This window comes from Argiope bruennichi, chromosome 5, assembly GCF_947563725.1.
Source record: "Argiope bruennichi chromosome 5, qqArgBrue1.1, whole genome shotgun sequence".
Taxonomy (NCBI): Eukaryota; Metazoa; Arthropoda; class Arachnida; order Araneae; family Araneidae; genus Argiope; species Argiope bruennichi.
Window position 1 is genome coordinate 120,022,080 of NC_079155.1, and position 26,816 is coordinate 120,048,895.

Genomic DNA, 26,816 nt, shown 5'->3' on the forward strand with positions numbered 1-26,816 from the left:
AGGCCAAGATCCACCAATAAAAATATGGCAATCGCTACTAGAGACGACGACGTTTCAGACCTAGATACACAAGTAAAGGAAAGGACAGTCGCTATTATAGACGATGGCACTTCAGACCCAGATACACAAATAAAGCAAATGGCAATCAATACTAAAGACAACTACGCTTAAAATCCAGGTCTATCAGTAAAGCAAATGGCGATTCCAAACTTGATTGGGCGACCAAAGGTTTCTAAATTTTGAAGAACATTTTCCAATTGCAAGGTAAGATTTAAAAAATTAGGCTAGTGTATAGGAATGTTATATGAGAAACCAGTGGCAGTTGTCTCCGAAACTTTCTCGTAAACTTTTGACTCACTGACCAACCGACGGTCAACCCTTCCATAGATATGGATCAAAGTTTGATTAGAATCTATATTTTAGCTGCCAAACTTGTTAACCAAATTTTATCTATTTAGCTCTTTGCGTTTTGGAGTTAATCGAATCCACTTGTAATCGAACAACCAAAATATACAGGCTTCTTGTGAATGAATTTCGTTCAAAATTTGACAGAAATCTACAAATTTGATCATTAGTTCGTACATCAAATTTAATCCGTCTATCTCATAGAATTTTGTAGTTGTCATGTTCTTAGGCAGACATAATGCCAAAAATATGTATTTGAAATGTGTAAATGTGAGGTCTGAAACTTGGGAAGTCATTAAAATCTTGAGTTCAAATTTTTTGACGACTACAATACTTTTTCTATGCTTATTATACGAGAGAGGTAAAAAGGGGATAACTTTCAGATTAGTATATTAAAATTTATAAAGCCTTCGAAGCAATTCTGTTTTTGTTTTAAGGTTTTAATTTAATACATAGTTTTTTTATCGATTAGTATAAAAGTTACATTTTTGTATTATAAACTTCGACTTAAATTCACTTCGTCAGTCTATTTATAGTATAACTACCCTGAATAATTGCATTTAATGATGACCTGTTAATTAAAGAAGAAAGTCAGTTATAGGTAATTAATATTTCCATTACCTCCATCAAGAGTTCTGACATAGAGTTCATGGGAAGGGGGTCCACTTCCAGCCGAATTATAGGCTTTCACGACGACGCTGTAATCGGAAGCTTTGAGCAAATTGGTAAGGAAAAATTCCTGCTGCACCTCAGGAAGATATTCCATGGATTTGTAGGAATAAGGCTGGTTGGAATCCCGTGCTTTGTACCCAATATAGTAACCTTTTAGCTCACCATTCCAACTATCCTTTGACGGAGGCTGGAAGATAGTTTTAATAAACATAATTATCTCAAAATATTGTTAAATTCCTGTTGAATCTAGAAATTTATGTTTTCAGTTCTATAACAAAATTCCATTACAGTATTACTGTTTGATTGAATTTTTAATTGATAAAATGGCGTCATACAACATCCTTTTATATAAATGAAGCTTAAATTTTGCTTTATAAATGTGTGTGTTTCTTTAATTTGCAAGTAGTTAAACATTTCGAATACTTCACAGAATAAAAAAATAATTTTTAGGAATATCAAGTCTATGCGTAAGAAAAAAAAATTAAATTAGGAAATTTGTTCCTGTAAGTATAATTAAGGAATAAAAAAAATAATTTACAAAATCTTGACAGATGGAATTCAGCATGCTGTATTTATTTTCTACTGCATTTATAAGTATTTCGAAACAATAGGCTTAAAAAAACGTTGTCTCATTTATATATTATCCAAAGTGCTGAGTTTTGATTTCAAGAAGCAAGTGCGCGTATTTGACAGACGGTTTGACAGCTTCAAAAGACTGTACAAATTTTTTTTAAATAATTGTTTGTTCCACTCAATTAATATAAAGAAGTTCAGAAAGAAAAATGGTTTTTACTTATTTTATCTCCATTAATCTTTCTTGAGTAATCATGGCGCATACTCAACATTCCTTTACGTCTGCCTTGCGTCTCATAAAATGCTTGAAGAATAACGATTCTTTTTTTTTTTGGGTTGTATTTTATCTTATTGAATGACTGAAAATTTTTCACTTAGATAAAAAAAAAATGTTTTCTAAGCAGAATGAACAATTTTGCATCAAAACAATGCATACCGATAAATATGTTTGGAAGGGAAATGAATCAACCACCATAGTTGTCTGTTTTATCTATTCTTTATCTTCAATAATTATAGTCAAATATGAATTTAATCGAAGGCAACTGTTAGGCAACCATATCTATAATAAATTTTATTAAAGATGTGGCACAGCCGTTATTAAAAATATTTCACCACGACAAAAAGCCATTCTTATAAATTATCTGTGAAAAGGTCACGTTTTATTTAAGTGCATAAGATAGGGATTCGTTATAAAGTAAATTCTACTTTTACACTTTGATTTATTTTGCATCCAAATTGAATGCCAATTATTCCCTCTAAAAATATTAAAATTTTTGGTGCCTTATAATATTTAGTAATTTCCTGATACTGGAAACCATATGATCATTTATATTCATTTATATGGACATTAAGATGTAAAAGTAAATAAATACAGTACACTCCCGAGTATCCGCTCTGATGTGACGGAAGAGCAAGGCGGATAACAAAAAAGCCTGATAGGCCGGAGTTCAAGCACATTTATTTTCTTAAGAATACCAAAAGAAAAAGTATTTTATACCAAAACTCACTGTTATGAAACATATTTTCACACTTCCTATTGAGTACTAAGTCCTCCATTTATCACAAGTCATATAGAATGTGAATGTGGCCGTGGCCCGGTGAATCATAGAAACAGTTGCCGGTAAAGCGTCGAGTTAAAATAGAAGACTTATGGTAGTTTCTATATGTTTATATACTTCCCTGCACGTTTCAAGAATTTATTAGAGAAAAAGTAACTTAAAGAATCTAAATAGTTCATTTTAACATAAATTCCTTAGTGCCAAACTTAAATGGAGGAAACATAAACAAAACAACAATATAAATTGTAGGCCTAATTCTGAAGAAAATTGACTCAAACTGGTTTTATTTTTCACAGATAAATGATTACACAGACGCGAAAAGGTAACACTAAGATAAGTTACAGTTTTTAGTTTTTGAAAATGATCCTAATAAATGACAATGAACAACGAGCAGAACGCTGCTCTTTTCCTGTCACAGCTTGCATTTTGCGCATGACACATAGGAGGATCGTAGCAAACACCCACTTCTAGTGCCTTGGCAACGTTGCCAATGCAACGCCTTGTCTTCCTCATTTAAATGTAATAAAAGAAAACTAGGCATGATAGTACGGAAGCCGGCTAGTCGCGAACCGGATGCTTTGGAGTGTACTGTACTTTTAAAATAAAACTAATATTGACAAAGGAAACGAATTCTTATACCTTCCATGACACTCGGATTGTAGAGGATCCCCTTGGCTCTGCATTGATATCAGTAGGAGGTTCACTTGGCTCTGCATTTATACATAATATATTATAATAAAGGAATAAATAAATTGGTTCATTTTAATAATTCATTCATAATTTTTTTCAAAATTTCTCACATTTAATTCAAACAAAAAAATATTTTTAACATTGTCTCATTATTTTTTTGTTTTAAGAATATGTTCAGTTACAGTAATTTCAATTTTAGTTAGATTAAAGGCTTGTTTTAAAACTAAGCGAGGACTCCTATAATAAGAATTTCACAAATTTGAATTTTGGACAACAACGACATTTGATGTAGCCCTTTCGTCTCTAAGCTTCCATACTTAAAAATCGAAAGGATATTTTATCGACAGATTTAACTTTCATGAAGAACATGAATATGGCGATAGTTGCGAGATTCTATCATGAAACTGCAGGTACTTTCGTAAATTTGAGTTTGATTAAAAAGATCTTTTTACTTTCTTTTCAAGTAATGATTTCCACTTTATTTGCATTTGTTGCATCTTAACTTTGATTAATAAATTGATATATTAAGCATAACCATTGATTTAACTGTGTTATCCATATTATACTTTGATCATACCACATGATTTGCTGAAAAATTTATCTATTAATAAAATGGAAAAATAATATGAATGATTAATTGTATTAACAATATACAACCAAATATCCTATTATTTATAATTTTTGCTTTCAATTATAATAAAGGATTATTTTCAATTTTTGAAAAAAAAATTGTTAAATTCCATAATATTTTTGGTTTTATCTACCATTTGTCGCTATTAAAATGAAGGATATATTTTACTTGATTGAAATAAATGAGTATAAACATACGAAACATATATATTTATGTAGATATACTTATTATCAAATTAAAAACTCAGAGGAGAGATGTGAAAAAAATCGTTACAATCAATTCTGGTTCTTTTAACATAAACAGATAAAAACAGCACTCTATTAAAAAATTAAATCACGTTTGATTGCTTAAAAAATATAATTCTATTCACCTGCTTTATGAATTCGAAAAAAACTGATTGTGAATTATGAATTTCTATGGGAAGAAATATGATGGAGTAAACAAGAATTTCTTTCATTCATGGAAAAAGATATTAAATTTTTTTTCAATTTTTATTATAATGATGTAGTATTTTTGAATTATTTATATGAAACTCATGAATTATGATGAAATCATCGTTCATGGTGATACTTGGAGCATATGCTTCCAAGTATCTTTCATTCGGAGGCAAGTAAATATCACCGCACTCTTTATGTGCGCTGTCTTCCAAACAATTATCTCTTCTAAATTTTATGGCAAAAGTATCAACCGCACTTAGTCATCCAGTTAGTAGCAATTTTTAACCTCGCAACTTATCACACGCTTCTAAGAATCGCTCAACAACGATTACTGTAATTACTGCATCGAATTATTTTTTAGATGTGAATTTTCATACTTATTGAACGATAGCCTTGTGCTTTGTCAAAAGTAATTAAGGTTGATGCAAAATAAGTATATTCGTTTCTTGGCAATGATCTATTTTTTTTTAAAAAAAAATTGGTAATTTAATTCATTTCATTAGTGAGCAAAATCTATCGTATAATTTCATTTATTTCATTAGCCTATATGTGGTTTTTGTGGTTTCAAAACTAGATATCAGGCCACTCTTAATTGAATTTGACAAGGAAGGTACATTCTTTATAAATTGGCTGTTTCTTTTTTTCTTCCGTCTTTCTTTTTATTTATTTATTTATTTTGCTCATGAGAACTGAGATACAAAACTTTGATTCCAAAAAATTAATCATCCAAAAAATTTTCTTAAAACTTTTCAGAAAAGAAAGTTTAATATACAAAAGTGTTACTTTTTAGTTAATTTAGTTAATTTTATTAGTTAATTACTTTTTAGTTAATTTAGTTAATTTTATTAGTTAATTACTTTTTAGTTAATTTAGTTAATTTTATTAGTTAATTCTTTTTAGTTAATTTTATAAATGAATATTGCATTCAGATTTTTAATTTTATATATGTTTAAAAATATACTTCTTGCAATGTTTTAAAAGCTATGTATTTAAATTTCCATAATAATAATAATTAATTAATGTCGCTTTTAAAAAATAGTGCGCTGTATTTGTAATGCTTTGATAAATTTGCAATATTGTTGTTAAGTGCTTTTCAAAGAAGCTTTTTTCTTCTTCCGTATGTAACACAAATGCATATTAGGTCTCCTGTAAATCATTTTAAAATAATTTCCTTTTATTTTGTTGTGAGTATCGATGAAATCTTGTTCTGTTAAAAATGGCTATTAGTTATGTCATGTATTTTGTCAAGAGTTATTCAGTAGAAAAATCAAGTATTAGAAAAGACCGCTTCACCCCCCCCCCCGCCTTTTCAATAAAGATAAAATGTATTATATAATACTAAAACAAGGAACTCGATACCTTTCCAAATTAATTTGAATTGTTTTTACTACACATCATTTAAATGTTTAAAACTTTTACAACCGGAGTATTATAATGGTACCTATCCAATTTAGGGTAAGACAAATTTTTGGTAGCCATGGTTTTGAGAATTCACTTTTTTTTTTCTTTTGATACATGCTATTGATAATTTTTGATCCGTGTGTGATTTTTCCTGTCAAGTCAGGTCCACAAGTACAAAAACACAGTGTCAGAAAAAGTAACAACAACTTTGGATTCATTTTGAATAAAATCATGACAACTAAATCAGTTCTGATAAAAAAAATAAAAAACTGAGTTTTGAGAACTAATGAATTTATAAATATTATGTGAATTACAATATGTATACTTTTCATGTCAACCTGTATCATGAATGCGATGTATTTCGAATGCAGTAAAAAAAGTGCATAATTTATACTTTTTAAAATAGATAGTTTTCACCGATTTCACCTTTATAAGCATACAAAAATGGCATTTAAATAGGATGTAACACATCAGTGAATTATTTTTTTCATGGCATAAGAATCAAATCTGAAACGAATAAATCTATTTTCTTACCTTCTTCGCCAGTTCTAAAGAACACACCATCGGACGGCTCCCCTCTCCCCACAGCATTCTCGGCAACCACCTTGAGCACGTACGAGGTACCTGGTTGTAGGTCCTTCAGAAGCGCCGAGGATTGAGAACTGGGTGCGGATATCTCCAGGAGACGGTGAGAAGCACCGCCTGCAAACACAGAAAATATTCAAAATATATTAGAGCATACAACTATGCAGAGTAAAATAAATGCATTCTGATCTGTAGTATTTATGGTTCGAACACAATATAAAACAAATCTAAGTGTAGATATATTGGAAATAAATCTCGAACAGTGAAATAACACCAAATACACTGTAGGAATTTAATGAACCGATTAAGAAAGTGATGTTAATGCGCTATATATAGTCAAACCTCGCTTAATGAACACCTCTCATAATTCCCACAACGACTAAAACAAAATGTAAAAAAGTTACGAGTGATGTTTCGCAAAATGAATGGCGAGCTAATCCAATAGCATCACTATCTGGATTAGTCTCTGTTTGTTTGTGTTGTGATTTTGTTTCAAGAGAACCCTTATTCTGCATGTAAGAAGTTTTGGCCTGATAGCGTTGTCGCCCTCGACTCTGAAGTATTGGAGAAGTGCCTGTGGATGCTATTGAGATTGTATTTTTGGCCAATGTTATGAGGCTAGAGATGAATAGAGAGAAACCACATTGACGAATTGGTGGAAGAATATAAATAGAACTACCGAAAAGTTTAAGGAATTGCATTCTGTTTACAGCGAAAAGCTGCCGATTCAGAGAAAAAGAATCGTCTCAACAAAGCAACAACCTTCTAGCGAAATATGCTGAAAGAATGGGAAAATATTGGATTGTACAGAGAGAAGTATCACCCTAATCAGGCAATAGAAATGCGCGTTTCAAATTCATTCAACAGTAATTCTGTGTTGCACTTTCATCAAAATTTCGAGCGTAGCCAAGTACAAACGTTTTAGACAATTTTTTTCTAAAAAGATAGCATGCATTTTAAATAATAAATTGCATTATTATAATTTTTTTTGAATTAAATACATAGAAGTCAGACTTATTAAAACTAATTAATAGAAAAAGGGAAATTTTATTTAAAAATAGTTAACAATTCCATAAAAAAAACTGCAACATGTTTACACATTTGAAATGAAATTATGCTGAATGCATTTAAATTCTGCTAGTGTAAAATATTTTTTTTTCATTTGTCAATTTCTTTTAATAAATTAATTTTCAATACTAATTTTTATCGTCATTGACTGTGTATGCATGCTTGAAAGACAAATCGTACGCTCTTTCTATATTTCCAAATCCTCTTAGAATATTTTCTGAATAAAATAAAAAAAAAAAAAAACTCCGGGATTTTTTTTCAGGAAGAACTTTTTATTTATACGTGTAAATGCAATTAAATTCTGCTAGTATAAAAGAATTTTTGTTCACTTCCCAAGTGCTTTTAATAAATTAATTTTCAGTATTAATTCTTATCGCTATTGACTGTGAGTATATTTTGAAACACAAATCGAACCTTCTTACTATATTTCGAAATCCTCTTACTATTTTCTGAATAAAATAAAAAGCTGAGGGATTTTTCTTTTCAGGAAAAACTCTTTATTCTCCTTGGAAGTTGCTTTTTCTTCTTTATCGTTTACTGAGCCGTGACGCACGTGCTCACACACACACACACTCTCTCGGACAATTCAACTCCCCAGTGAGTGAATGACGTCATGTGAGTGACGTCATTGTTTGCGCTTTTGGCACTGAGCCAAGAGGAGCAGCCGAACGAAAGGTGCTCGACGCAGTCCAGTTGATGAGAGGGAATGAAAGGACTTTTCCTGTTGGTACTTTTTTTTTTATTAAGATGTTGCTGCTGCAATTTTGTTATTTCGATTTCCGGATTCGCCGGTTTGAGACCTGAAAATCCGGCAAGTGTAGAAAAAAGAAGTTGCTTTTGCTTCTGAGAAAGTTTAATTTTTTTTATTTCAATTCTTGATGATTTGTTAAATGGCATTGAATTACTTTTATTTTATTCACTTTAATAATTTATAAGTAGAAGTACATTATATATGACAGCAGAACTTTTTTGATCTTTTTGAAGAAGCCATGTTTAAACATTACGATATTCCTATGTTTAAATATATCTTTAGTCTAGAGCAGTTACGAACACGAACATATTGAATCTGTTGTTTAATAACTTATAACTTTTAACATTTGCCAGTTTACAGAAATGCCTTTTTTAACAACGAATAATTTTACTTACATTAATTTCATATATACAGATTTTTTATCTAAAAAATGCTTCCATATAATAAAAGAAATGCAAAACAAAATATATTGTTTTAATTCCCCCCCCCCCCCTATTTCAATAAAAATAAACGATCTGGAACTATAGTTCCTCGTGCTGAAAGAGGAGTTTTAGCAAATAATAGATATGCAATGTATATTTATTTCTTAAATCCTTTAAGAATTAATAATAAATATTTTGAGATTAGCATCATTGTCAGGCTATAGAATTCATTATAATATTTTAAGCATATGTTTGGTTCTAATTAATACAAAGCAAACAGAATAAAGAAAATTATTATTTTCATTTGAAAAATTTAATCCAAAGTAAAGAAAATGAAATTATTTTATTACATTATATTTTCATTTTTGTGTTTTTCTAGAAAAATGTGTAATTATAAAAACATTAATGCTTCAGTTATGTTTGCCTTACATTGATTCCTAAGGCAACGAGTTTATTTTATCGTTGCAAAATTTTAATTAATCTTAACAAAAATACAGAAGTGAATAAATTTATTAAATAAAGTAGGAAAGCAATAGCACAAATATTTTTAGTAGACGCTTTTGACGGCCAGATCTTTCGTGTAGAATAGACGTCATGCTACATTTCAATTAGATTTTTTATGCATTATTAGAAATTCATGGTTCCTTCAATATCTTAAAACTTCCTTCAATGAGGAAATGGAAATTAAAGTAGTATTACTTTAGTTGCCTTACATTGTTCTGCTCATCATGGGTATGAATCTTTTTAATGGTGTCATAAATCAAAATTACGTGGAAATTGTAACTGCCTACATTATTTTACATCTAGCTGCACATTGTCTTATGTGTAGCAATAACTTTATTTTGATACTTCTAGTGCGATGCTAACATTAAATTAGTACAGTGAAACTGACGTGAATTATGTGAGTACGTCTAACAGTATGTTAGCTCTATTGAAATTTGCTGATAAAAATTAAAGTAAAACATGTATTATCATTCAACATACAGTTTAGCACCTATTATATTTAATATTTTAAAAATTAATGCATTTATATTCCGTAAAAAAACTGAATACAATTAAATTAATGAGTAAAAATTCATTCTGATATCACTAAAAAATATGAAAAGATTAGCACAAACTTTATTTTTCGTCTTTTATTACTGTAACAAATACATGCTATAAATTATTTAAAGGGAACAATCGAAACGGTTTGAATTACATTGCAATAATGAAAAATGCTGTTAAGAAGTATGTATAAATAATTTTTAAAGCATTGATAAAATTAAATAAAAATTTATGCGGCAATTACATTGATATCATTAAAGAGATATTCTTTTAAATTTAAAAATAGTGTGAAATTTATTTATAGAATAATATTGTTAAAAGTTATCACAAGAAATTTTGCAAAATCTTGTTTAATTTTTTAATTAATAAAAAATTCAAAAATAATTTGCACATTTTTATCTTTTAAAGCACATGTTTTCCTAATTTGACAGTTCTAAACCACGAATAAACTTGGGCTTCAATAAGTATAAACACATTTTCTTTATTACTAGTAAAAACAAAATACTTTAATTTGTTTCTTATTTGCTTATTAAATCTTTATTATTGTGCAACCAACTGATGCGAAAAAGGAATTTTAGAGTGCATGATACATGCGAAACCGAAAAGCAGTTGTGATTAAATTTAAAAGAAGCATTTGTGCTCTTACCAATGTCTCTCCAATACTGTACAATATATTTGGTAATAGGGGAATTGCCACTGTATGGCGGTGCCCAAGACACACTGGCACTTCGACTCCAGATTTCCCTGATCTTCACATCAAGAGGAGGTGCTGGCACCTCTAAAGAAAAAAAATAAATAATTAAATAAATAAAGTCTTTAAATTTAGCACTCTGAAAGGATAGTGATTTCTCTGTTTAAAATTCGATTAAGAATATATTTACTTTAGTACGGAATATAATTATAATACTCTACAAAATAAAAAACATAGAACACGCTGCATTTTTATCCTTTCTCAAATTATTTTTGGCATCACACATAAAAATAATATTTACTTGCACAAAATTTTCCAATCTGGAAAAAAAAAAAAAAAACTGAAAGAATTTAAACAACTATTTTTGCGTTTTCATCAAATTAGAATCTTAAGTTTAACATGATTTGATTAATTTATTCCTATTTTGATTAATTTATTCCCAAAATTAATTTATTCCTATTTTCATAAGTAAAAAATTGTATTTTTGAAACTCCAAAATTAAAGTGTCACATTAAATATTGTTCAAGCTCGAGCTTATATTATTAAACAGAAATATGATAATTTCAGATAATTTACCTTACATATAGTCATTACTTCTATCATAGATTTTAAGGTGAATTAAAAAGGTTAAATATGTGAAAAATTCAATATAATATCACCAGTCTGGAAGCTAATACTTAAATACCAATATAAATTAGGATATCACAATATTCCGTCTTAATGCATGCTTCTTAATAAATAGCATAATGCATTTATTACATACTAGAAATTTCTTTGACGTATTAAGATATTTGGTTATGCTATTGTATTGAAAATAATGTTTGAATATGTTCGATTTAAAATTAAGACTGTTTATCAATAATTTTGTAGGAAAAAAAAATTAATAATGTATTACAAATTTTTTAGTACAAAACTAGCATAATTTTTTTAGATATCATCAAGCGAGTTAGTTTAACTAATAGAAGTTAATTGATATCGTTATATCAAGAATTATTTGATTTGTTGTTTATGCAAAATGTATACCTAAAAATAGAACGAAATTAACGGAATTAAGCTTATTTGACTTCAATAAAAGGACTATCTGACTATATAAGCAAAAATAAATGATTAAGAAAGAAATTTTTTGAATAAAAACTCTTGATAATCATACTTTATAATTATAAAAAGACCTATATATTGAACATTCCGTACAATTCCTCAAATTTTTCCGTACATACTCTTTTAGATTGCAATTAGTCATTATCTAATGCGGCACAAACTCTTTAGATTGCCATAATTCGTAATGCCAGATAAATTTGTGCAAAGTTGATGTTCAAAATCTGAAATCAATATTTCATTACATCAAAATTTTCATCGCCTTAGCATAGACAAAAGTATATCTTCATTAATAATTTTTGTAAACATTAATACAGATTTAATCATAAGAAAAACTACTCGCAAAGAAGTTAATTAATTTAGAAAACAGAAATTAAATTTTAATATTTTTTCAGTGTACAAAAAATAATTTTTCTTCCATTTTTTTATATGAATTTGTACTATCGTACTATGAAATTTTTCCCAAGAAATAAAATGGCATACATGACAGTAAAGTCATGATGTTAAAAAAAAAAAAAAAGGAAATGAAATGATTTTTCTACTTAAAAGAAAGTCTTTATTTACAATACGCGAAGCTACTCTTTGTACCATCTGAAAATTTTTCAAGACTTATAAACTAAATCGCGATAATGTTGTTAATAGCCTTTAAAAATTTTATTAACAGAATTACAATGATTTTATACTAATTTTTATCCAGAGCCATCAGACAGAAACAGCAAAAGTTTGCTGGCCCCTGCTCTAGAAAATTGCTGCTTTAATTTAATGTATGTGATGCCTTAACTGAGGTCGAAGTGAAGGTCTTGGCAACTGAGGCTAATGTCCCTTGTTAAGATTGTAACGGAAATAATTCGAACTGTCTGACAGTATTAAGTTATACACTTGCAGCTTAATGCAGCTAGACATTTTGTATCCAAGTGAGGCTTAAAGAACGTATTTGGACTTTTTTATTTTGAACGTTTACACTATGCTTACTGCGTTACTGTACTGTACTTACTTTATTACTTTCACTACATATTATTTTGTAGTAAATATAATTCTTCAAACAGAAGTTCATCTGGAATACGATGCAATTTAATTTATTTCAAGGGTTTTAAATTAATCTGTCTAAAAATACTTAGATGGTAATTGAAATCACTTTAGTCCTGATGTTGTTATTTCAATAATATCAAAAATCACACATCACGCAAATTATGATTATTTTTTAAGCAAAATATAACTGCAGTACTCCTTTTTTAACATTTCAGTGTAACTGATAGTAATTGCTAGGAATCATCAACGTAATTTTTATTGTAAAAATATGAATACTTTGGGATGTAAGAAAAAAAAATTATTAAATGTTTTCTGACAAAGATTTTAAAAAGTTATAAAAATATTGTAAAAATTTTAAAAGTTATAAAAAACGTATTTAAAAAATTATAAAAAAAGTCGTAAAAAATATTTTTCCATTTTGTATTACTTTCAAAAATTTCAAAGTAAAGAAATATTTTGAAATGATGCAATTTAAATAAATCTGTAAGTTTTTTTAAATTATTGAGTCCAATTTATTAGATACTTTCACATTTTAAAATCAATATTAGGTATCTAATCATACTTCAACAAGAACAATTTTATTTTTAAAAGCGAATTTTTAGAATTTTAAATGTACGATCAATACCATTCTAATCCATTTATTTCTGCAATAAGGAATAAGAAGTGTTTTTTTCACATAAAAAAAATTTGGAACTTATGAGTTAGAACTTTAAAAATATAAAAAATCTTATTCTAGTTGTTGCAAACACTATAAATTTTGGATTTTGGATATAAAGTTTGAAACTTTCTGGATACAAAGATTTGAAATATCAGATAGCATATACATATAAATAAATTGAATATATCATAGTATTAATTAATTAACAGTATTTCATAGATTTTATACCATCAGGCATGTATTGTAACCAATGAACCTGAACAGTGTTCGCGAGTTTAATGCTAATAAGTTCAGGTGCATGAACTAAATTTTGCTCTATTATTATATTTTAAATACAATAATTATTTTTGTTCGCATGATAATTTGTGTAAAAAAAGAAATAGAATGCGTTAATATAAATTTGACTGTAAAATGGCTTGGAGTAATTATTAATTTTAGTCTTATTTGTAAACAGCAGTAAAATTTTTGTTCTCACGTTGTACACTGAATTTTTTGCTCATGTAATAGAAAGAATACTGAGCAGGTATCAATGTGTAATGCATCAATACTCTTTATTAAGCGCTGTGGACTAAAATATTTTAGTACAAACAGTTACATTTCTGATAAGATCAAAAAATTGGATACAACAAATAAGATATGATTTTTAAAAATTAGTGGTATTTGAAAAAAAAAAATCTATACATATGTTCAAACAAGAATGGTTAAGAAGGATTATTTAACATGAGAAAACAAATACCTCAATATTTTGACTTTTACTGAATAGGACATAATGAAATATGCATTATTAAAAAAAAGAAATTATAGGTTATTTTATATCTTTTCTATAAGCTATAATAAGAATAAGATTATAAATAAATAATAGAAACCGAAAGTAAGATTCATCCAGCGGATACGCGTTCAGTTTTTACTTTCTCGAATACGAAGCTTACAAAGAAAAAGTATTGTAAAAATTCTGTCAGATCTCCACATTTGAAACACCCCAGAATCAAAAACGCATTTACTAAATTATGCTTGTTTCTTTATAAACGAAATATCTCAAAAAGGCTTTCAGCTAGAAAGATGTAATTTAGCATGTAATTTTAACTTCAAATTTGTAGTTTCCTTTCAAATTTTGAAAGAAATCCATTCACAGGAATTTATTTGTTTGAGAGCGAGTGAATATGATAATTACAAAATTAAAATTGATAAAATTTGGTATATAGGTTTAGATGTAAAGGGTAGATCCGCATTAAATTATGAACAAAAGTTGTCAAAAGCTGCCCACCTATCGATCCACGCATTTGCTTGCATTTAAGCGTAATCAAAAATTGAATGACTTCATTAAATGAAATTTGGTATCAGATCTTAATAATGAAATTATTGTTCTGTATCAAAATTGGAAAAAGACATCCAAATACTTTCCTAACTATATTATAAAGCACGAAATGGTCATGTGTGGGACACTGAAAATAAAAATCTGAGTACATGGAGCGTTCACGATCTTACTCAAGCTCCAGGTTTTCTGCTAGAGAGACGGCAATAATATGTTTATTTGTTATAATGATAGATAGGTTCGGAGAGACCGATTCACCTAATTTTATATTATTTTGACATGAATAATAAGCAACCTTTGATGTGTTTCCAAGTAAAGACAGGAAAGCTGAAGTTTTAAACGAAAAATCTAGATGTAAGCTGATTTTACAATTTATTTTTAAGTATTTTAGTTTATATAATTTTAGTAAGAAAATTGACAGTTTGCTTTTATGAAGGAAATGATCACGATGGTTCTGTGATGAAATTCAAGCGTTATTGGTTTCAAAAATAGATAAATCATGTATATACAGCGTGCAGGTTAAATCGCAGGTCAAATACCCAAAAGTTTGCATGGTTTGGAAGATTTGTCATCACGAAGTAGCATATATATATATATATATATATATATATATATATATATATATATATATATATATATATATATATATATATATATATATATATATATATATATATATCAAGTGTTTGCAAATTTTAAGCTTTTTTATATGAATTGAAATCAATCTTTGAAGTGTTATTAGAAAAAGAAGGTAAGATCAGGTTTTTGAAAAGAGCATTGAGAGGATGGTCCCTTTTACAGTTAGCAACGGAGTTTATGAAAAAGAATGATGGATGGTTTTGAAGACGCAGGCGGATGCATGCATGCGAAAAACGAAAAGCGTAAAAGCTATCTCATTTTACCCATGACGAGCAGTCGAATCTTCCTCTGGTCGTTGCCGAACTCGTTCTCGGCGACGCATGAGTATAGGGCGCCATCGTCGCGATCCGTAGTCCGAATGATCAATTCGGATACGACACCTTTTGGAGCCAATGTCTCGAAAATCTCGTACCTGGAAAGGAGAAAAAATTAAAATCGATATTATTCCAGAGTTTAAATTTGATATAAAATAGAAAAGTTGTAACTAGAGTTTATAACGAGATAGGATACGTTTTTTATTTTTTTGATAAAGTGACTTGCATTTATTAATTAAGATTTTATAAAGGAATTTAAATTTATAAAGTGCATTTGTTTTTTTAGAAATGAGAAATTTAAATTAAGTTACACTTCTAAACCTATAGATACAAAATAAAAAAAAAAATTGCAAAATTATTACCAGGCAAAAGAACGGAAAGAAAGTGGAACATATAATTATTAGAATAATAATGTATAAAGATAACACTTTTAATATAAGAATAAAATCTTATTTCAAAATAAGCACACCATAAAACTAATGACAAATATAAATTAATATTAATTATTTCAAAACTAAAAAGATGTTAAAAGCAGTACAAAATTTAAAGAAAACCATTTAAAGGCCTAGCATTATTGTGTGATCAGAAAATTCGATTTCAAATCCAAAAATGTTGAAAACTGCGCACTTAAGAATCAAAATTGGTTTGAATAACAATCGAATGGCCAAATTAGTTTTGAAAATCCAATTTATTATAATATATTGTACAGATGTATAACACTGAAATAAATGGATGCATTTACAGTGCATGCATTTTATATTTATTTGAAATGAATTAAATATTATTTGGATATGAGAATTCCATTTTTTAAGACTCATATTTGCATCAAAAATTGAATATATATTTTTTTAATTTTATAGCTCGCTATAGAACTTATCCAATATGTTAGCTCAGGCCATAAATTTTCTGATTTAAAAAGTATATTTTTAATGATGAAATTGCTAAACATTAATTAAATTACAATCTAGTCATTAACAAACTGCATAAAACTGCATTTAAAAAAGTAATTAATATTCTAATATTGCTTACGAAAGTAATAAAAGATGCAAAAAATATTGAAATTTACTCTAGTTGAAAAAAAAAAAAAACTGAATATTTTGTACAACGAAATAAGGAATAATTCTGATTTTTCTGCACTTAGTATGAAAATTCTACTCCATATTTGTACCAGATGTGAAAAAATATAAGAATAACCGGTACTGATAATGAAAAATTCAGTATCTTATTTTTCTTGTAATTTTGGAAAAATTGAAATAGGAGGTCTTGTTTGATAAGTGAAAATATCCCATTTTAAATATCTTCCTTAATATGAATCAAGCTTTTATGGAAACATTTTTGCTCCAGTTTTAAAGACAGACCTAGATTATATCTTATTTTAGATTCTTTTCGTCTCTGCTTATTAGACGAAAAGAAATAGTCTGTGTATTTTCAGTTTTGTAGTTTCGACATAAGAACTTGCGGCTGGACTCAAAGTTCTGCGAAACAAGTTTATTGAATACATTGCCTTTTGAATTTCTCGAAAACCTACTTAATTTTGAATTTATAAATTAAACATTTTCTTTGATGTTATGCATTTAATCCGAAATTCATTTGTTGTTCAATTAAGAGAAATTGCCTCACCAAAAAAAGCGTGATTTTAAAATAGTTTTTAAGAAACCCAAACAAGTATTTAACCATTACGCAATTTTTTCAAAAAATTTTAAACATCAATAATGAAAATATTTAAAGAAATAATTTTAGCGGTAATGAATCGCGAACAAACAAACGAAAAAAATAATTAAAAAATGTGGAATAGCATTATATTAAATAACAGACACAGTGGGTCAGATCGTTCATTTATCTCTTGAAGCAGAAAAAAAAACATCTCATACTAAAAGGACTGAATAATAAGCGAAAAGAATGCTTACGTTTTCAAAATGATGAATATTCAGGAAGTTTGTCGCCAGTAATGAGCAATGGTTAAAGAAAATTTCTTTTGAATAATTTTAATAAAGGGAGAATAATTTAAAATTGGGAAATTACAATAATATAGCCTCTTGATTTTCCTTTTTTTTAATATTTTACTTTTCGCTTTTTTCATATTCTTTATATTAAATCAACTTTTTAGAAAATATAATATACTTGAATTTTTATTTGGTTTAATTTCTTTCATAATCAACCTTTATTTTGTTCTGTAAAATTACATACTAGAAGAATGATGAAAAGGACCAAGAGAAAAAATAACTTTAATTAAGGAATATTGTAAGTTTGAGCAGATGTCAAATGTACCAGTTGTATCATGAGAATTACTTGTTACCCTTATATCGAAATGCATTTGAGCATTCTAACGCAAAAATGATGAGTAGGCTGATTTGATTTATGTTTCCTTCTATTTAGATGTCTTAAAGTCTCTTTTTTATATTTTTTTTAAGTATTCTAGTTTTATTAAAATCAACAAAATATTTATACATTTCTGAAATATTTTATTATATTTCTAAAACTGGTCGCTTGAATATATTTTTAATTGTAACAATAATTATTTTAAAAAATAAAGCTATTTAAATTAAATTTATTTGCCAGAAAAATAATTACTAGTATATTAAAATTTTACACAAAAATTTCAATAAAAATAATCTCGTTATTAAACATAATAATTTTTCCTTATTATCATATATATATATATATATATATATATATATATATGTTCATAATTTTATTAAATAAAAAAGGAAGCAAAAAGCATTTTCCTAATATTTATTATTTTTTTCAAAATACTACATAGTTTAAGAATTTGTTTGGAGAATATAATTACCCTTTATCTGAAATTTTGCAAATCAGAAATAAGTATAATTTGATTAATTAATCCAAAAACTGTAAGAAAGTAATAATATTTTTTACTGCACCAGTTTCATATGTATTATTTGTCATAAATATTTGCATATTTGTAAAGCTTTTATTCTGCATTATTTTACATTGATTGTTTAGTCTAAAAATAAAAATAATATCAAATATTTTAAATAAGAAAATGGGAAAAATATAGAATACTATTTTGATATAAAAGCATTTAAATAAATTTATTAATGGAAATTCAATCATTTTAATAAATAAAATTATAACGTATATATATGTATCATAAGTACCTTTCATCTCCATTTTTGCTTATGGTGGTTTCATCTCTTTGCCAAGTCACAGCAAGCGGCTGATCACCCAGTGCTTCACATTTTAGTCTGGCACTATCGCCTTTTTTAGCATTTACTACAGCAAATTTTTCTTCGAATCTTGCGGGAACTATAAGAAAAAAAGATCCATTTAATAAGAATTCATTATTTTTTCATAACGGCTAAAATAGAAAACTCTCAGTATATTTTTACTCTGTTTCAATCAAACTATTAAAACAGAGTAGAAAATAATGCAATATCATTATGTGTATCGAACTTAGTTTCAAACCACTCTTCAGTCATATTATCTAATTATAATCTCATACTGTCTATTGATACCAGAAAATCAAATCGTACATCAATAAAATAACGTCAAGAAATACTTTTTGAGATTCAACTTTTTCTCTTATCGGTTCAATTCTGTGAAGTAAAAACCATGTTAAATTAGTTAAAAATGTATGTTTAAAAAAAACCAAGATTAAAATTTTCTATAGATAATCGTAACAATGAGTTTGGTAACATAGAAAATAATTAAAGATACCTGCAAATAAAAATCATTATAAACAAATTGGAAGACATATTACAAATGACACTATGTAAGGCGCTTATGGACGTAATAATATTGGCATTAATGACCAATCATTAACAGACCTCTATCAAATAAAAATATCGCACATATTTAAAATGCAATCGTAGCAAAAAAAAAAAAACATTTTTATTAGTATCTGTAAAGAAACACATATCAGCATTAAAATTTCATTTCATTTCAATATATTTTTGACAAATAATTGAAAAAAATATCATTACACAAAACGAATTAAAAAAAAATTCTCAAAAGCCTGCAAATATAGAATAAAATTAAGTATGCACATAAAATACAATGTATTTATCAAAAGTTTAAATAGGATAAATAAAATATAAAGATATATATCAATCAAGGACACTCATGATTGAAAAGTGATTTTCTGTTGTGGAATATAAAGATAATATACAATTCTAAAAAAGTAAAAATCACAATCGTGAAAACAGGTTTTTGTAGTATTGCCATACAGATATATTTGGAAACATAATGTGTGAGACAAAAATGCGCACGTTTTTTTTTATTGAATTTCAATCACGTGTAGTTTAAGTGAAAATAAATTTTATAAATAATATCAGACAGCAAACAGAATATTTGTTTATTTTCATTCATATATTGAAAATAAAAGCCATCATCGAATAGCCCTGTTATCCACAGTCTGTTGTTCCAGACCGCATTTGACATATAACCACCTTACCGTTAACGGAGACAGCTATTAATTTTCTCAAGGGACTGCCAAGACCGTTTTCAGCTTCACATTCGTACTTTCCTGCATCGTTTATGGAAACTTTGGGAATGGACAATGATCCATTACCTTTTACTTCTATCTTCGTCTTACTAACATTTCTTGCACTTTCATGTCCATCTGAAAAAAGGTTAAGTAAAAAATATATAATAATTTAATATATAATATAATGATAATATAATCTAGTTGTAATTTAAATAAAAACAATGCATTTAATGGAAAAGAATATGATGGTTACATTATGGAGAAATATTTATAAATACAGGACACTGCTATAATTTGCCATTCTTAGATTACTTTGATTGGCTTTCTTTTGATAAAACATAAATATTAATTTTTATTATCTTTACATTTACAAAACAGATTGTTAATTATTGGATGTATAAATATGACATTGCCCATTTCCAATTACCAATCAAGCAGCATTTGTGAGAAGTTACGTTACACAATTTCATTGCAAAGAAAACTACAGCAGAAACACATCGGCTGCTGCTGGACATTCATTGTGAATAGTATGCATCATCAAATATACATTGCAAAGAAGGTTATCGGCGATTTAAGAATAAAGATTTCAATACGTACAACAAAATGCATAGTAAATCTAATATATATATATATATATATATATATATATATATATATATATATAGATTGGGAAACATTTTATAATGATGATGATGATGAATGATACATGTAACATTTGATCATTTTGAATGAAACATCCAAGGAGAAATGTCCAGAATAAGCATTGTTGTAAAAACAAAACATAACAATGTTGTTTTTCAACACGACAATGCTCGTCCATGCATTGTCAAACCAATGATAGAAACTTTAGAATCCCTTTACAGGGATGAAGTGTCCCATCCGCCGTATTTACCAGATATTGCTCCTTCAGAGTACTATTTGTTTCTCAGATCCCGAATATTGTCTTGATAAATGGATAGCATCTAAGCAATCGGACTTTTTTCTTCGCGGAATTCATCTGTTGCCCGAACGAAGGAGAAATGTAATAGTTTCTCAGAAGAAACATTTTGAATAAATGAAATTAACTTTTATAGCAAACAAGTCTTTTTTAATTTAAATTATGATGAAGTCATATTTATATAACCAGTGAAATAAAATATTAGCTAAAATTTGAAGATAGGTCTTAATATAAAAGATAAATCGATATGATAAGATAAAATGAATGAAATATTGTTACAACTCGATATTACTTTATATATACATATTAATTGTTTTATATGTATTCACGGTGAATCGTCTGGAATGTATTAAATTTATAAACTCAATACAATTTTTTTATAAACTCTAAAGATTTTACATGCTCTTACCAGTAAATTATTTATCGATTCTTTGATTTAAGGAGAAAAAAAATTATGAAGCATAAGTATGTATTTTTTAATGTTTATAAATTTTTCTTATCATTTTGAAGTTGACTACATTGAGTATGAGGAGATAAGCTCACCTCAGTAGAATAGGTATAATGATCATTTGGGAGCAGTAGAAAAGGAGAGTAAAAAACAAGTTCCCTTTATTGATCGGTCGTCTTTCCTACCGTTGGAGCGCGGGTTGTTGAGTATTATTAATGCCACTGAGAATTTGGTTATCAGTATTAAATTCAAGTCACAAGGAATTGGAACTTATGTAGTTTGATTTTCAAAGTATTTAACATTTAGCGCTTTCTATACTTCGTAATATCATATTTATAGAAGTATTACTATTGCAAATACATAAAATATTACGAACATAAAATAGTAAAAATTTGTAATAGTTTTATTTCTTTCTGCATTTTAAAATTAATTCTTTATCTAAATGTTTAAAACTGATTTCCATTAATAATAAAAATTAATTTTCATGACTTTTTTTACAAATGAACACGATTAAATTAAGTATTCATTAAAATGCATATTTTTGTTTTTTTACTCGTATAACATTTTATATAGATTATAAAACAATATTTAACTATTACATGCTAAATATAGGTTTCCACCCTCCAAAAAAAAACAATAGCTTCTATGAAAAACCATAAAGATTATACTGCAGTAGTGGATTTATTTATTCTAGAATATTAATCTAAAACCTTTTTGAGAATGTTTTCTTTGATACTCGTATAGTTAATGTATCAAAGCTAACTCAATTTTTGTCTCAGTATCATAATATTCTAAAAAATGATGTTTTTTAAAAACAATAAGAAAGGAGATTAAGAGTTAGAATGTATTTAAAAATAAAATATCATTTTTGATTAGTTGAAACAGTATTAATAAAGTTTCCTATTGGCAATTCGTTTTGGAACTATATTTTTTTTCAGAACCTAAAAAGATGTAAGGCACTAAATAAAAAAATAAAAAATTAAAGGTCATAATTTTGTTATATTAATTCTTTTATGTAATTCACGGATCATTCCTGCACCCCTCAAAATTAAGGAAATCTATTTCTTTCATAAACAGATTCATGGCAATATTCCGTTCAAATGGTATATATTGAGTAAATCAATTTGAGAAATTAATTGAATAGATCAATTTCTTTCTAAATATCCGAGTAAGTAATATGTTAATATTCATAAATAGCCTGCTTTTAAAAATGTGCATGAAAATAATCAGAAATGCTATCTACTTTATGGAAATTTCTTAGTCTCAACATGTTCAAGGTGAAAATAATCAGAAATGCTATCTAGTACTTTATTGAAATTTCTTATTCTCAACATGTTCAAGGTGAATTAGAAAAAAATAGATCAGCATTATAAGTGCTGTTTATAAATATATATGTTACTATTCTGCATGTTGCATCTAAATTTATTTTTAATATTCATATTTAGTATTATGATAACAATTTCTGATGTGTTTACCATTATATTTATACCATCTAATGGTGGGTTTTGGCAGTCCCATAGCAAAGCATGGCAGGTTTATGGAAGAACCTTCCAAAACTTCAACATCTCCAGGCTCTTTGACCCATGTTGTTGGTTCTGTTGAAATATTTAACATAATCGGTTATACGGCTTTTCATAGTTTAACATGCACATTATATTTTTTTTAGCGACAATTCTTAGATAAGATAGTTTTTTATTGGGATTGGAAAAATAAAAAAAGCTTAAAAAGTCTTTAAAGATTTTTTTTTTTTGAAAAATAATACATAAAATACTGTAATGATGGATTCCACTAATTACGTCGGTTAATAACGCAAATAAATTTAAATAATTTTGATTTGTTAAATGCATCAAAATGAAATTTTTCTAATTGTAATATCTTGTAAAGATCCATTGAAACTGTAACTTTAAACTAACATTATTAATGCATAATGCATGACAGATACACATTTAAAATTTATAAAAAATTTGTATACAATTTTACATAATTTCTATAATTTGATAATAATTAATTTTTATTATTTAGCATTTATTTGGAATTTCATAATGACATTTTTAAAAATAAAAATCCGTTTTAAATTTTATTTTTGGAAATTTTAAATTTTATCTAGCGGTCATTGCATTTAATTATAATAATAACGCACAATATAATTATATACTTCAAACTAAAATGGAAATTATAAAATGAAATTTGTCCATTACACATAACAAAATTGTTGCTAGTAATAATGAAATGGTGCATTACCGTATTTTAACCGTACTATAATATATTTTAAGAGAAAAATAACGGATAAAGAATTGTAAAAATTTAAAACAAATGCAACCATCAACTTATTAAAAACAGATTTTCAGAATGTTTTCATGAATGGATATTAAGATTATGTGGTAAAAGACAAACATTGAATTTTATTTTTAAAATTACTGCAAAATCAAGACATAAAAACTTACCGTGCACAGTTAGAGCCGCCGTAAAGCTGTCTTTTCCAAAGGAGTTTTTAACATTGCAAGTATAATTTCCTGTATGTTTTGACGACACAGGGTTAATATTAAGAACTGAATAATCTTCATTTATATCTATCAAAACAGCACGATCACTATCATGCACCACTTTTCCATTAAAAGTCCATGTAAATTCAAGAGGTCGACTTCCTTTTTCTATTGTACAAAAGGCTTTCGTTGGTAATCCGACTCTGACATTTGTGGGAAAAACGATTGGAAGTACTTTAGGAGCATCTAAGAAATAGAAACAAATATTAGTGGAATAAGTGACTAATGACATTGCTATTTGCAGCATAGGAAAAAAAAGAATAACCTCAATTTATAATTTATATTTTGAAAGCAATAAGTAAATATAGTTACTTTAAATTTGTAAAGTAATGGATAAAGTTGTATAAACACAGGTTAATGCTAAATTTTTACATTTATAAATAAATATTGGATTACTTACCGTTTGATGGATCTTGCACACTTTTTCCATACTGGATTCCCATAAACAAGAGCAATATGTGTAATGCTTTCATGATTCAACGGTGAAAACAACTAAAGAACATTTTCATAGCGATGTATGCGGTAAAAGCAATGTTATCGCGTCTGGTCTAGTGCTAGAAAGAACGCCATGTTTTCGCTTTTGTATAATGGAGAAAAATACTACATATTACATGCATGAAAATCGGCACCACACAGTAAAGTAGCGCCACACAGTGTCAAAATGTGCAAATGAAAGTTGATGTGAAAATTAAGTGTTATTTTATATTCCATGTTATCAGAAATCGAAACTATTCATTAAAACGGTTAAAAAAAATCAAATTTTAAAAGAGATATTCAAAAAATAACATGATATGAAGCAAAATACTGATTGCAACTGCTGAAAGAGATTTTTTTTCTGAAACACTATGTAAAATATAATCAAAATCTATAACTTGAAAGACATTTTTGCAACAATTCTTATTATGGCTGAAAAAACAACAACTTGCATATTAATGTGCTTTGCATAGTCATGCATACTACTAAAACAAACCCTTTCCAAAAAAGAATACGCAAATAATGTACAAGGAAAAATAAAATAAATTTAAATGACTGAAATAAAAACATTATTTAACATGATATATATAATCGTTGGGTCAAATTTAAATTTATATAATTTGTTTGCTTGACTCAGATGGAAACTAAGAGAATTTTGCACTGAGTTAATAATAACTTTTTTATTAACAAAGAGAATACTATTTGCTATTTTATATTAATTACTTCCGATACTGATAAAGTAAATGAAAATAGCTGTAAAGTGTTATCATAAAGTGCACAGTCATAATCTCTCTGCATACCACGTATCCCTAAACCTATAACTTTCTTCAAAAGAGATCCAACACCATTATTTGCTTCACATATGTATATTCCAGCATCGGTTATTTTAAGAGATTCAAAAGTCAATGATTCTCCATGACCGATCACTATCTCTTTGTCTTCAGGTGCATCTGAAATAAATAAACAAGTATTTTAGTTTAAATGTAAAATAGGAATTTGTGCATAGAAAGTTGCATGCAAAATAATTATATAATATATATGAAAGCTATAATAATTTCCCCAATGCCAAATGATGCTGACAAATGGATCATATCGTATTTCACATAGTAAATAGATTGCTCGAATATTATTTGTTCTTACATTTTTATATTCATATTATTATTTTATCAGAAATTGATTCTTTTTATTAAGTGCGCACAAAAGATGACTATTGCAATGAAATAATGTTATAAAATATTGAAAGATGACTGCTACAAAATTATATTTGAAAAAAATTAGAAAATCGGAAAAATTCTTCAAATAATTTAAATAACTATTGTCAAATTGAGTTCAAAAATTGAAATTCAGTTTTTAAAACTAGATTTATTTATGAAAGAAAATTTATTTACTTTAGCTAAGTTATATTTATGTTCAGTTTAAAAGCAACGTGAGGATTGTTTTGAATGAGACCTCATAATTTTGAACCGTGGTCAGATGATGTGGGCGATAACTAAGTCATAACCCCTTCTCCAAACTTCCACGCCACACTAGAAAAGATCATCCGTAAAAACGTGCATCATAATGGATGATGCAGGTCATAAAAGCCTATTTTAATTTTTTTATGAGGGATATTTAATTTTAATACTTTCTGAATCAATTGCTTCAAAAAATCTTGTTACAAATTGCAAATAAAATATATACCAGAAAGTTTCTTCCATGTTATAACTGGTGTTGGGGATCCGAATGCGGCACAACGAAATGTATGCCGTGTTTCAGGTAAGGCTGTGGTATTTTCAGGTTCGATTTTCCAAACTGGGGGAGCTGAAATAAATTATAAAAAGAGAGAGAAAGATTAAAGCTTTGTGTATGGCATATATATAATTTATATAAATGGAACTCATGTATATAAAAAAGGTTTTGTTTGTAATTTTGTCTTTTACTCTTTCATAAATGATCAATTTTTAATTCAGTTATACATTTTTAATGAAAAACGACCGTATTTTAGAAGCAATCTGCAATAAATATGTAGGATAAGGTACTTTTAACGTTGAATCTTTCTGAATAAATTTTTAAGTTTCTTACGTTGTTTATAAAATTAACTGTTATCAAAACCACATTTATCATATAACAAGTAGACAAAGAAAATTTCTGAGTAATTTGTATCCATTAAGATATTCATCATAATTCTCTTAGAAACTAAAATTAAAACAAAACGAATATTTTGCTTTCAATAATAATTAACAAAATTTTATTTTAAATAATATGTTTGTTCTGAAATATGTTTTATCACATGAATGTGTTTCAAATTGCTTTCACACATTGTTGAATAAAATATTAAACGTAACATTTATGTCAGATATAAATCTCATTTTGCTAGTATTGCATAATCGAACAAGAAAAAGAAACAAGTATTAATTACTTTAAATCAATAAATTGTTGAAATTCATGGCAAGTTTTAAATTTAATTCAAGTATTCAATTCATGGATTTTTTTCCTTTCCTAATAAAAATAAC

General features: G+C 27.2%; 1 protein-coding gene across 5 annotated transcripts in view; it reads right to left on the reverse strand.

Moving 5' to 3' along the window:
- Positions 1-26,816, reverse strand: part of LOC129969305 (cell adhesion molecule Dscam2-like) — a 57,353-nt gene that overhangs the window by 17,759 nt on the left and 12,778 nt on the right. For 3 of the 5 annotated variants that reach the window (XM_056083818.1, XM_056083814.1, XM_056083817.1), the window contains exons 5-10: positions 18,595-18,742; positions 15,425-15,573; positions 10,384-10,515; positions 6,402-6,569; positions 3,348-3,418; positions 1,027-1,264 (exon numbers count right to left, since the gene is read on the reverse strand). In XM_056083818.1, coding sequence (XP_055939793.1) covers positions 1,027-1,264; positions 3,348-3,418; positions 6,402-6,569; positions 10,384-10,515; positions 15,425-15,573; positions 18,595-18,742 — 906 coding nt within the window. Of the gene's footprint in view, positions 1-1,026; positions 1,265-3,347; positions 3,419-6,401; positions 6,570-10,383; positions 10,516-15,424; positions 15,574-18,594; positions 18,743-19,889; positions 20,058-22,782; positions 22,903-23,751; positions 24,037-24,250; positions 24,430-25,124; positions 25,275-26,004; positions 26,125-26,816 lie in introns of those variants that run through there. The other 2 variants (XM_056083815.1, XM_056083816.1) reach the window with 2 other exon arrangements.